This window comes from Meriones unguiculatus, chromosome 6 (assembly GCF_030254825.1).
Source record: "Meriones unguiculatus strain TT.TT164.6M chromosome 6, Bangor_MerUng_6.1, whole genome shotgun sequence".
Taxonomy (NCBI): domain Eukaryota; kingdom Metazoa; phylum Chordata; class Mammalia; order Rodentia; family Muridae; genus Meriones; species Meriones unguiculatus.
The window spans coordinates 76400102-76413892 of record NC_083354.1 but is presented as its reverse complement, the minus strand read 5'-3'; the positions used below and the strand labels follow the sequence as shown (position 1 = coordinate 76413892).

General features: G+C 42.5%; 1 protein-coding gene across 2 annotated transcripts in view; it reads left to right on the top strand.

Annotated features, from left to right (window-relative positions):
• The window catches only part of Pik3r1 (phosphoinositide-3-kinase regulatory subunit 1), an 84920-nt gene that overhangs the window by 51137 nt on the left and 19992 nt on the right, over positions 1-13791 (top strand). For both annotated transcript variants that reach the window (XM_021645743.2, XM_021645744.2), the window contains 5 exons: positions 5273-5365; positions 6045-6119; positions 12200-12331; positions 13131-13332; positions 13539-13618. In XM_021645743.2, the coding sequence (XP_021501418.1) occupies positions 5273-5365; positions 6045-6119; positions 12200-12331; positions 13131-13332; positions 13539-13618 (582 nt within the window). The remainder of the gene's footprint in view (positions 1-5272; positions 5366-6044; positions 6120-12199; positions 12332-13130; positions 13333-13538; positions 13619-13791) is intronic.

Below are 13791 nucleotides of genomic sequence, written 5' to 3'. Positions count from 1 at the left end.
TCTACTTCAGAAGACCTTTGCCTGCTGTTTGTTTCTGATGCCCATCTGTTGTCCAGAAATTAAAACTAAGTGGGTGGAGTCTGCCCTTCTTCCCTTGCCTTCTGACTTGTGGAAAAAAAAAGATAAGAGGGGAGATGAACTTTGAGAAGAACCAAGGAGGGTGATATATATGCAAGGACTGTGGACTTCAAGTTAAATCTGTTAGCAGTTTTGAACATTTCCACGTTAGTAGTTACTTCTGAAAATACTGTGGTTATGCCTGAAGATTTACTTTCATACCAACTCCCATTTTCCATTGCCCATACTTTTATTTTCCTTCTCCTCCAAAGAAGACCCTATTTTGTTTCTGGAAGCTTAATATAATTTATTACACAATCATTCCAAAACAGATTAGTATTGTGGTCCTTACTGGGAGAAAGTATGATAAGGTAAAATTAATAATATTTGAGTTGACCTCTGAAAAGATGCTGAGCACCATTTATAGAGCGAGTGGCAAAATGTTACTGTACTCTCTCAGATACGCTTCAAGCTTCTCTCCTTTAAGAAACATCAAGGAAACTCTCGATATTACAGGTAGTTCTGGTCTTAAATTTTGTCATCATAAATGAATATTCAAAATTAATATTCTGTTAATGGGACTAGAGAGATAGCTCTGTAGTTAAAGAGTACTGGCTGCTCCTGCAGAGGACCTGGGTTCAGTGCCCAGCACCCACAAGGCAGCTCACAACTACAATTCCATGGGATTCAGTGCCCTCTTCTGGTCTCTTTCGGCACCTTGCACACATGTGGTGCATACACAGACATGCAGACAGACATTAACATGTAAAAACAAAGCCATTTAAATCTATTAATCATAGTAATTCCATGTAGTCAATAATTCTAGTACTAATGGTTGTCTTTCTACACCCTGGGTACTTGTCCACTAAGGATATAGTGTTCACTAATCCTTACCAACTTGTATAATTACTCCCATTCTACAGATGGGGGAAAACCAAAAAACCTCAGGTACAAATTAATGAGCTTGTCCAAGACTACTGTCAGTAAGTGTTACCGCAAGGATGGAAACCCATGTTTCTTTGTGCTTTTAACCATGCCAGCACTACTGATGAAACCAGTGTGTACCAAAATTAACAAACTCATGCTTTATTTTTACTTTGTTTTTGTTTTTTAGTCTTACTGTCTTGCCCAAAGAGCGCAGCAGCTTTTGATGTGGCTTGCAGCCGGCAGGGCTTAAGAAGTTTGAAGTTCAGGGTACTAGCTGTTATAGGTAGACAGTATGAACGTGCTTGCAGAGTTTGTTTAAGAAAAGAATTGGGGTTGCTTTGATTTGTGTCCACTATTTTTTTTTTTTTTCCTTTTCAAGTCACAAGAGAAGATTGTTTCAGTCAGAAATAAAGCCGGGATTCAGCAAGTCAGTAGACAATTTAACATCTTGATTTAATATTGATCCCTATTTGCATATATCCTTTTCTTTCCTGTGTATTTCATGTTACAGTTTGAGTGGTAACGAGCCGTTTTTCACACACTTCCAAGCTGCTTCCATTAGGAATGAAATTCTTGGCTCCGGCAGTCCCGGCGTTTTGATGTTTCCGCTTAAACTTTCCACTTGGTCCTGCCAGGCACTAACTTTAAAATGTCTTTTTCTTTTCTTTTCTCCTTTAATGGAGCACTTCTCCAAAAGGTGCAGCTGTGTGTTGGTTTCGGCTTGCACTTGGTAGCGGTGTTGGCATCACCTAGAGCACAGAATGCCCCTGTCTCCCACACACTGCCACTGCCCGGGAGTGTTGGGGCTTGCCCGCCTTACTTGTTTGGGATGGGCTTCAGTTTGGAGAGGTTCTCTTCTGTTCTGTGTGATTGGCTGTCACCAGGGCCTGCAGAAAGAGCAGACAGAAAACCAGCCTCCAATGTAGCATGAGTAATTTCTTCTATGACCTGGGACTCCTGGTTCATCGAGACCTTGTGCGTGTGGAAGGCTGACCGAGTCTGCCTTTCCTTAGAAATTATACGTGGTTTAGATTTGCCCCTCTCAGACCTTTTGGCTGTTCACTGTTTTTTGTTTTGTTTTGTTTTGTTTTTTTCTTGCACAACACTGACTTCTGATGAAAAATGATTTGGCTAAGTGTGAAACTGGGCTTGGATGTGGCAGGAAATCTACAGACACTTCCCAGATGCTTGAGAGCAACTGTGGCTCTACAGACCTTTAGACAATGCATTACAGCAGGCTTCCGAACCCAAGTCCATTTCAAGTTCAAAATATCTGGAAAATTGCATCAAATGGATTTATATGTAAAATGTAGAAGTTCATGCTGTTAATTTGTGTTTTACTTGACAGCCCCAACCTGTATGTTCTTTGTGTATGGTTGTTTGTTTGTTTGTTTTTAATTTTTTTTGGTACCGTTATGTTTTATCAGACTGTGATTTGATGCTTCATCACAGACTAATCAGAGAACAGCTTACCACGCTGAGTCATTCTCAGTAATCACTGCTGCCTGCTGGAACCTCGTATGATGCCATCTAATAGCAGAAATATAGGTCTTGCATATTTAATAGAATTTAACAATAGTTGGGTTTAGGGTTGTTGTAGAAAGTAATGCTTGTTTTAGTAATTCTTGTTTAAGAACTCTAGTGACAATCCCACTGTCTACAGCGGGTGACGGAGACTTCCATAGGACTGCCCGTGTTGCCCACACCTCAACATTTCAGAGAGGAAGTGCACAGAGTGAGAGACCTTATACAAGATATAGGAAATCCTAGAATTGTTGTTTTCGTCATCTTACCTTGTAAATCTTGCCCTTCAAAGTTCCTATCGCAAGGTTTTGGTCAGCTGTTGGGATTCATGCCTTTGTGCAACAAAGCTGCTTCGGTAGTAAAAAACTTACTCAGACAGGAGAACTCGTGCTTCCTACTGTACATGTACAGTGGCTTGAAAGGGCCAGTGTTCTCACAGAGATTTGGTGGCCATCACGGTGGTTTTCCTCTAACAGCAGCGTCATCGAAACAGAAGACACTTTGTAGCTCAGGATAGCCACAGACCGACAGAAACGTCTTCCAGGAGGAAATTCAGGAAAGACAAAGGAAAACGAGGCACTGTTTTTTTTTTTTTAGTGTATTTTTTTTTGTTTGTTTTCCCTCCAGCAGAAGTAGAGAGAGATGGAAACTCCTGTATGTGCAGCACTTGCCGAAGCAGCAACTGTTGGGTGCATATTTCAAACACAGTTACGTGAAAATTTTAATTATCATTTAATTTAGTTTTCATATTTGCCTGCAGAAATGATTGTGTTGATAAGATTTTAGAATGAGATAAACTTTATTAAGCAATTTGGATCTCAGTGCCAGTGATTTTTTTTTTTTTTTTTTTTTTTTTCATTAAAAATTCTTGAAGGGAAGGGGCGAGGATCCGTTGAGTTAGCTGTATGACTGCAGTGGGGTATGTGTGCTCTGTATTTACTGCTTAACCTTGGGCTTTTGCACTGGAGGCTGTGCTGAGGCTTTTGAGCAGGAAGACGTGGTACGGACTTCTGATTGACGGCACTTCTTTACCTTCAGTTTCCCCTCCTAGCATGTGTGGGCATGGATGGCATGACCTTCATTTTGCTCTGTGTAGAAGGGAAGGTATTTGTGGCAGAGGATACTGTTGTAAGCTGAGACTCTACAGCCACGGGAAGTGGTTTATAGTTTATCAAAGGAAATGAAATGGTGTGTCCTTCGCTGCTGCTGGGGTGTGTGTGTGTGTGTGGTGTTTGCTGTCTTCTAGCCAGGGTCTTGCTGTGTAGCCCTGGCTAGCGTTTAACTAGTGGCTTTCCTGCTGTACCCTCCCAAGTGCTGGATTACAGGCCTATGCTCTCACATCAGCATTGATCCCAGGTTCTTAGAATGGGTTTAGTTAGAACGTTTCTTAACATCCCATCCATCTTACACTAATTACACCACAAAAACCTCACTGAAACCTAATTATGGCCATTTAGTGTTTCTTGGCATATGGGAACTGTCTGTTTTAGATAAGATTTGTTATGGATCATAAACATCTGAATATATAGATTGCTGACAGACAAATTACTCCTGAAGATGTTTTCATTAAGAGTCACAACCTTATATTGGAGTTTGAAATTTTGAGGTGAAATATTTAGCTCCCTCTTCTGGCACAGTTTTGAAAAATACTTTTACTTCATCTCCCTCCCCTTTTCTTGAGTAAGAATATGGCTATCAATGTAGCGTTGTCAGGGGAAGTAGTCTGATTGTCATTCTGTTGGATATTTTTGTATTGTTACAACTGGTAAAACGTACACATAGCATATGAAGACACAGCTTCTGAGAGCACCACATTTCTTGGTTAAGAGCACTTGTTGCTCTTACAGAGCATCCAGGTTTAGTTCCCTGCACCCACACAGCGACTCACAAACATCTATATCTCCAGGTCTAGGGAATCTGATGCGTTTTTCTTTCCTCCAAAGTGCCAGGCACACACATGGTGCATATACAGCACACACATAAAACCTAAAAGCTTTCTTAAAGTGTCTCATTTCCTACTCATACGAACACACTCATGCACGTGTGCGCGCACACACACACACACACACACACACACACTTTTGGCAAAGGTTTTGACCGCATTTGGGTGGCCAGCGGTCATTTGTGTTGGCTTGCCGGGATAGAACTCACTGCAAGGGTACAAAAGAATGCCCAACTGCTAGGGTTTGGCTGTTTCGGTTATGTGCCATAGTAACAAACTTTCTCATGATTTTCTCTAGTGTTGCCTGCCTGAGCAACAGTCCTTTCATGATAACCTGGAAGCCAGACTTGAGCTGAGATTTCCTGGGCTCCCATGATTGTACTCTTAAATATCAGTGTGCCCAGGATTCGGGGGTGAAGAGAGTTGTACTCAGAAGCATCCCTCCTCCTCCCTGAACAAGCAAGCTCCAGTCTAGCCTGGAGCTCCTCTCCCTAGTCCCAGCCTTAGGGACCCGAGGTGCCCTAAGGCAGGGCAGTCTGTTCTAGGAAAGATGTCCCATGCAAGAACGTCGAAAGCCTATTGTTAGGGGATCCTGGGATAGTCTTGGTCGTCGCTTGGGGAATGCTCCACGGAGAGCAACAGGCATGTCGCTGAGGCCCCACCAGTGTGCGGTGCGGTATGGGAATCCCGAAGCTCCACTCGGAGTTTGCTGTGGTCGGGAGTAATTGATTTACTCGTATTTAAATATTCTTCATTGTGGGCAAATGCACTTGGCTGCCTCACATGAAATCTAACGTTGGCAATTTCTTTTTCTTTTTTCAGCTTTGGTCCTTCCTGATCTGGCCGAGCAGTTTGCACCCCCTGACGTTGCCCCACCCCTCCTCATCAAGCTCCTGGAAGCCATCGAGAAGAAAGGTAACCAGACTGCTAGAGAGAGCCGGCGTTTTAGACCTTGATTTCATGGTTGTCCTAATTTATGTGTGTCTCTGAGCCATGCATTATCTATGAACGTCTGACTAATGGCTGTGAAGAGAGGCAATGCTAACCGCACTAGGTGTGTGGGTCTCTGTGCCTGGCCGATAATTTCTTACTCTAGATGAGTGAATGGTTCTCAGCCTTGTTAATGCTGTGATCCTTTAATACGGTTCCTCCTGTTGTGATGACCCCCAACTGTAGCATTATTTTCATTGCTACTTCACAACTATAAGTTTGCTGCTGTTATGAATCATAATGCAAATATCTGTGCTTTCCAATGGTCTTAGGCAACCCCAGTGAAACGGTTGTTTGACTCCTCCAAAGGGGTCGTATCGTGACCTACGGGTTGGAAACTGCTGCTGATATGTAGTTACCATGTAGGAGCTATTCAGTTTTTTATAATTTAGCAAACATGATTAACCTGCTTTTTAATGATCCACTGGATTTGCCAAAATTATTGACATACCAGATAAAATTAATTGTTGGGGTTGGCTTCCAAGAGTATTTACTACACATCTAGAATAGATACCGGATGGAAATTGGAACGTCTCTCTGGCAGAAGGCTCACAGGTTCTCCAGAGAGCTGTGTTTTGCACACACAGTCTGTTTTGTGTCCTAGGACTGGAATGTTCGACTCTATACAGAACACAGAGCTCCAGCAACCCTGCAGAATTACGACAGCTTCTTGATTGTGGTGAGTCTCACGGGACCGGAAATGGGGATAAAGTTTCTGATGATGCACCCCCAACCCCATCCCCACCACACTGCGAGTCTCGGGGGAATTCTCAAATCATGCACAGGAATTCTTCTGCCCTGTTACTTTAGCAGTCCACGCCTTCACTGCGCGGCTCCTCTCAAGTTTTCACACACACAAACCCCTGCATCCTGCAGGTGTTACAGAGACAATTTTTTTTTTTTTGCATTTGTCTGACTCTATATCTCTGTCATTGTACCTCAGCCTTGACGTTGGTCACAGCTCATTCATTTGGGTCAGCTAAAAAGATTCTAAGTAGGTGTCATTTGACCAGCATCTCCTGGTACCCTCTTAATCCTTCTCCTCCTCTCTTTCTCTCCCACCTGGCTTGCCTGCTTTCTGGCTCACCTGCTTACTTTTTCATGGTATATATACGTAATATGACATTGGCTGTTTTATTTGATGGCATAAGGGTAACCCCACTCTCTGCACAGAAAAAGTACTGGGTTAGCATATTAGCCCTTCTGTGATCTGAATATCCCCACTGTGGTTAATCTCATGACGACTAACATGACATCATTGAATGTGGAGTTGGGAAAAACTGAAAACATCTGGTCTCCTGAACCAGCAGCAGCCACACCATTACTTAAGAGACACCAGTTCATTCTGCCAAATGGTGGCTTCACATGGCTTCCTTCTTCTTTTTCCGTACAGGGAAAAGTAGTCCAGCTTATCCCAGGAAGCTTTCTTCTCATGCCAACTTCTAGAATTTCCCAAGTTCTTCATCGTATTCTCTTTCTTTCTTTTTGTTTTTGTAGCTTTCTACCTCATATCATTTACCTAAATCTGTGTATTTAAAGGAAAGGGTTGCAGTTGTTGTTGTTGTTCTGGACAAGGCTCCCGCAGAAGTATGCTCACGTGGGAATACCCATGTGACCCTCACAAAGTAGCCGTTTGAAGTGGGAAGAAACTTAAGGATTAGGCAATTTAGGGAATTCCTACAAAAGATATTTCTTAGAGGAAAAAGCCAGACTAGATGCTTATCAGTAAGCACTTTCGCTTGAAGCAAACCCAACCAAGTGTCTGAACTCCAGTTCCCGTGTGCCCTGAACTCAGCCGAGCATACATGCAGCACACACAGGGCAGCGTCCTTCCCATGCTTCTGTGTGTGCCCCATGCTTCCACTGGCCGGGATATGGGAAGCTAACTGGCAGGAAAGTCAAGAGTGAGAGGCTTTTCTGTGTTTCTCCCAGCCTTCCCAGGGTGTTAAGGAAACACTGAATTTTGTTCTCTGCCAATTGAAATAGAGTTATATGTTTTGGTTACCAAAAAAAAAAGAACACACTAAAAGTCACAGGAAATGTGAAGACACCAGAAACTGTTGATAGTATGAAAAGTTGTGGTTAAAGTTTTAATGTGACCAATACAAACTAATCCACGTTAGCTTTGGAAAAAGTTTTTTTTGTTCTTTTTCTTTCTTCACACCACTCATGATGGCGTAAACCACCAAGATTCACTCACGTCAATAATGTATTTTGACAGGCAGCTTTCCTTCCCCATTGACATCAAAACCCACACAGAGAAAACTGGTACACTTTTATTGCCAAAAGCAAGCAAACACTATCCAAACTTGGGAGAGCATCTGCAGAGAGTGTCTCCATGCTGCAGACTTTTCTTCCTCCCTTCCTTCCTTCCTTCCTTCCTTCCTTCCTTCCTTCCTTCCTTCCTTCCTTCCTTCCTTCCTTTTTTCTATTTATTTATTTATGTATTTTTTTATTGACTAGGTTTCTCTGTATAGCCTTGGCTGTCCTAGACTCCCTTTGTAGAGCAAGCTGCCCTTGAACTCACAGTGATCCACCTGCCTCTGCCTCTGCCTCTGCCTCTGCCTCCGCCTCTGCCTCCTTGAGTGCTGGGATTACAAGTATAGACCACCATGCCCGGCTTGTAGACTTTTCAATACATCAGGCTATTATCATATCCTGGGGGAGGCCTCAGTTTCGCCTGGCAAATTCTAGCTTCAAATAACCTTGTAAGTTTGTAAGCAGAGGTGGGCAGTAGCCTGCTTTGCTTTTCCTACTTCCTACAGCATCTCATGTTAATTTACTGCTGACGTTAGTGACTCTGTCTCCAGTTAAGAAAGCCTCATTAAACAAATTCCTTTAACATGATTTGGTGGCCGGGTGACAAAGCTTATGATTTCTGTTCAGATTATTCTGATTTTCCCTGCCCTCTTTTCACCTTCCTCATTTCTTTTCTAACTTATTTATTTATTTATTTATTTATTTATTTATTTATTTTTTGCTTTGCTTTGCTTTGTTTTCCCCTCTTATTTGAATTTCAATGGTTTAAATTTTCTCCTGATGCCTTTTGGTTTCCCTTGACCTGAATCAGGCTTTCTCAACCCAGTGCTCTTGATGTATTCTGCTGAATTGAAGTGGAGGAGTGTCATGTTCATTGCCATATCCCTGGCCAGTAGCATCTCCCTCCACCCCCCAAGTCACGACAGTCAAGAATGTCTCCAAATAGTGCCAGACGAATCCTATTCTACCCCATGCCCCTGGGAACCACTACACCAGATAGAGATGAGCTGGTGGCTGGCTCGGGGGTGGGACTTCCCAGGGAACTGGAGCAGGGAAGTGCTGAAGGAACTGCTTGCCATCGGTAGAGTGGTGAAAAGTGAAGTGCAGAGAACGCCACCTCTTCTCGCTGAAGACAGCCATTGGTGGCTAAGAGCTGCCAGGTAGTGGTAATACAGAAAAGGAGTCTCATATTGCACAAGTCAGAAACCTCAGGGCACGTGAGAAGTCACATCACCAAAACGTAATAAAGAAAACCAAGTACGCTCTGTCGATGACACTTGATTTTGACACATGGTGAGTTTATCCCAAGAACAGTGTGATGTAATTTCATTCGGACACTGTGAAAACTGTGGACTACACTCCCTGGCTTCTTAAGGGCTCTGGGATGAGCACCAGCCCAAGCGCTCCAGACTTTAACCACTTGCCAAAGTTTCTGTGTTGGCTGATGAGGAAGGCAGGAAGTGTGTGTGTGTTGGGGGTGGGGTTGGCTTAGGGGGAGGCACAGTCTGTTCTTGAGGCTCCTTAAGTGTGACGTGAGATACGTAAAAGATACAGCCTGCTAGCCAGGTGCCCTGGTGCTCCTCAGTCAGCCCTGCCCGAGCACCAGAGGGATCGTGCCCAAGAGAGGGGACATGTGACTCAAGCACCTTGAGGTCTACATAGATTGCCAAGAGGTGTAGTGTGCTATTTTCAGGATAAGCACATTCAATGATGCTAGTTTTCAAGGCAAAGAGGCATGAAATGAGGTATACAAGGGCTGACTAGAGGGGCCTGAAACTTTGACTATTCTTTGGAGTTCTGCAGTGATCCCCATATAATCTTAATTGACACTATATAATTTCAGAAATAATTACTTGGTTTCAGGCTAGACCATCTATGCAGAGGCCCTTTATGGCCTGCACACACTGGTTAGAATGTACTGCGTGCCTGCTTACCTCTTTAGGAGACTGAGGCGGTACAGTGTTTTATCTTCTCATCCTTTAACCTTTATAGTTTTTCCTTGACTTTACATATGTTTATTTTACACAAGGCTGGTGTTCTAAGCATGTGAAACTGTGGTATGATGATCACTTGCATCTGGCTTCTTACTGGGACAAGTTTCCTGCTCCATAGAAACATGATGATTGAATTATGGAACACTTTGACATGAATGTTCCCATGATCACTCCTCAGCATATACATCTTTAGGATAGTTGTATCCATTTACTCACACATACACACACCCACACACACACCTATACATAAATGCATACACACATACATTAGTATATCTTTGGGATGAATTGCATAAAATGATGGTTGAGCTTCATTATAAATAAAATTAAATAATTTTTGCTTTTAAATTGTTACGAGATAATTTCCAGAAAATTTTGGAATGGCCCTTGACATATAATTCTGTCACTTTGCATCATGCATTCATGCAAAGCAGCATCCCAGCATTGACAAGTTTTTAAATAAAAGCTATTGTTTACTTCTGAAAGCATTGAAGGTATGCTCTGTCTTGCAGCATCAAATACTCAGCTAAGATTTACTTCTGTATAAGGACAAACAAGGAAATCTGTCTCATTAGTATGCAAATTAGCCTTCACCCTTAATCAATGTTAAAATCATATGTGTACTTAGGAATTCTTTTAAAATAAACTGCTTTATAATTTCATAAAGTGGTTGCTTTGTGTGCCTATTTTACATACTTATGTATTTCAGGTCATATAAAACTTTCCTGGGTACCAAGAGATCATGAACAGGCAAAGTTTTTGGTTTTGTTTTTTTAATCGAATGGGGAAAGTTTAAGGAGCCCTGCTTTACACTATCATCGTTAGTTCAGGATAGCCTCAATCTATCCTATCCTTGTGTTAGAAACATCTTAACCTTGACTTTGGTATTTTCTCATATCCTAGATACCACCTAATCCAGGCACACACTGAGTTATATAGCTTTCATCTTCCTTCCTTTCTTCCTTCTTTCCTTCCTTCCTTCCTTCCTTTCTCTCTCTTTCTTCCTTTCCTTCTTCCTTTCTTTCCCTTTTTCCTTTTCCCCTTTCACCTTTCTCCTTCCCTTTCTCTTTCCCTTTCCCTTTTCCTTTTCCTTTCCCTTTTCCTTTCCCTTTCCCTTTCCTTTCCTTTTTCTTAGAAGGTCCTGGAGGAGGGGTAGAGGCCACCTGCAAGCCTGTGGGCAGAGAGGAAAAGAAAGGAGGTACCTAGGACAGAGATAGAGAAAAAGAGAGGGGGAAGGGAGGGAGAGAGAAGGCAGAAACACAGAACTTGGGTGATAGTTTCTTTATATTATCTTGCTGTTTATATCTCTTTGGCAGCAGAACCATCAGGGCCACAACTGAAGAGAGTAAAAAAAAAAAAAACAAAGCAATGTCAGCCCACCTTCTGAACACACTGTTCCCCAGATAACTGTACTCATGTCTCTTGGCATTGTCAAATGCCTCTCCTTTCAGGATGCCCCCGTCATTCTTGTTCTTGGTGCCTCTGCTTTCTATTGGACCTCAGTTCCTTTCCCATCTCCAGGACTGAGCTTCTGATTACTGTTAGCCCTTTACTGAATGGCTTGACCTTCTTTCTAGCTGATGGATTTATTAGAGAAATCTGTTCCTCTTCTCTTCTGAGCTAGTTGAATGCCTACAGGCTAGATAATAACAGCATTAGGGAAAGCATTCTGAGCCTGTTCAGATTGCTATATATGTAATCTTGAAATTGATTGCTAAAATTCGGTAGTATCTTGATATTTAGTTGATCACTCTGTTGAGGTTAAAATTTTTGCAGCATTTATCAGTTTAGATTTGATAAAAACCTGGGAGTTTTCATTTCTCATCTTCCTGTTGTGTTTTGATGAAACACTGGCCATATAGCTAGCCATCTCCAGGTCAGTCAGGGCAGAACAGCTTCCGAAAACTGAATGAAATGTGTTTCTCACATAGCCACAGAGGCTGGAAATCCAAGATGAGGAAGGTGTAGGGCCATTTGCTTTATTTGAGGCCTCTTTTTTGGCTTTCCAGCAGCTGCCTCTCAGTGTGTATTCACATGGCCTTTCCTTTGTTCATGTATCTTTGGTGTCTCTGTGTATCTTGGTGTCTTTGTCTTTTCTTATAATGACACTAGTTACGGTAGATTCAGGGTGTATTCTAACAACCTTTTAAACCTACACCCTTTCCAGGATCCCTCTCCAAACAGTGTTTCTGTATGGAGCACTGGGGAAGATAGTAACTTCTCAATAGCAGTGACAGTACTTTTTGTTGCCCTAAAAACTATGGTACTAGCACAACAGCTAAAGGCTGGGAGTGCTGAATGCTGGACATTGCTTGAGACAGAACTACGTGAAGAAAAACTGTTCTGTCCAAAATTCGGGAGCGAGCCCCATGAGAAACAGTAATCACGCCATGGCTTCTGTTTTCCTTAGGTTGCTTCCTTCCCTGTGTTTTAAGTCCCACACTTGGAAAATTGGCCCAACAGAAGTATGAATGCCTGAACTATTTTTTAAATTGTTCTCTCCTAGATGCCGCCTCAGTGGACTTGGAAATGATTGATGTACAAGTTTTAGCAGATGCTTTCAAACGCTATCTCTCGGACTTACCAAATCCTGTCATTCCAGTAGCTGTTTACAATGAAATGATGTCTTTTGCCCAAGGTTGGTTTTCTCTTTCCACTCCTCTCTGAATGGGATACTAAGATGTAGATAATGCTCGACCCTTTGTGGAGTGCTGTGTTGAAGTAGAAGGCACTGGGAAGATAATCAGCTGCCCCCCACACCACCACAGATACCTTCCTTTACCACAGCATCAGATAGAAGAGACCCAGATTGGTGTTTGCATAGAAGCCTGCCCATGTGTTAAACTGGCCAGTTGTTAACTTTTCATCACTGTCTGCAAAGATCAGCGCAGCTGTGGAGGTCTTGACCATCCAATTCCTAGTGCCAGACTTAGAGACCCAGGGCTAGAACAGGAAGAGTCTTGCCCTCTTCCCTGAACACCCAGTGCAAAATGCATTGAGGGTGGAGATCACTCAGCACGAGGAGCCAAGGCTCTGTTCCGTGCTTTGGGGACAGGAAACTGTGGTTCGTGACCTTCAAAGTTTAACCTGTGATACTTATCTGATGCTCTGAGGAAGTAGCCAATCATGCTTGGTGCTGCTTGGTGGAGGCCAGGCTTCTGAGAGCACACCCTGAACAGTTTGTGGTTTTTTTTTTTTTTTTAAGCAAGAGTTTCTTGTATTTCATTCGACCTGAGCTCTTTACTTTCTCACAATGCATTTCTTATTAAGAAGAACAAATGTCCTGGGTACCTATCCTGAAGATATCCCTATATGAGCTTCCTGTGTCACTAAGGGAGTGAGAAGAAATAGTTTAAGTGTTGGCTTGTTGGCACCTACATAGCCTTACTCTGTTTCCTGTTTTTTTTTTTTTCTTTTTCACTTCACTTCACTTGTAGAAGTACAAAGCTCTGAAGACTACATCCAGCTGTTGAAGAAACTCCTTAGGTCGCCTAATATACCTCATCAGTATTGGCTTACTCTTCAGTATTTGCTTAAGCATTTCTTCAAGCTCTCTCAAGCCTCAAGCAAAAATCTTCTGAATGCGAAAGTCCTCTCTGAAATTTTCAGCCCTCTGCTTTTCAGATTCCCAGCAGTCAGGTAAGCACAGGATGAAAAGAAGGTTTGGGGCTATGGGAGAGTGCTGGGTGGCCCTAAAATGATAGGTATTTAAGGGCACCTAAAATACTGGATCACAGATACGTGCTTTCTGTGGACTTACCTCACACACATCGACTGGATGTAGATGAATGAAAACAGTATTGTTTCTAGGGATGATGGTTCTCACAAAGCCCTCTTTGTTGCAGCTTGGATAATAATGAACACCTCGTAAAAGTGATAGAGAATTTCATCTCAACTGAATTGAATGAAAGACAGCCAGCACCAGGTAAGGCTTTGCAACATTTGTCATTCACTTATGGGTCAGCTTTTGGGGGCCTTGAAAACCCTGGTTTCTGGCTCTTTGGAATTAACCCAGGTCTCTGGTACAATTGCAGTCTACATATTAAATTAATATGTTAATTTATGGTTCATGGAAAAGTCACAGTGATGGTCAATGTG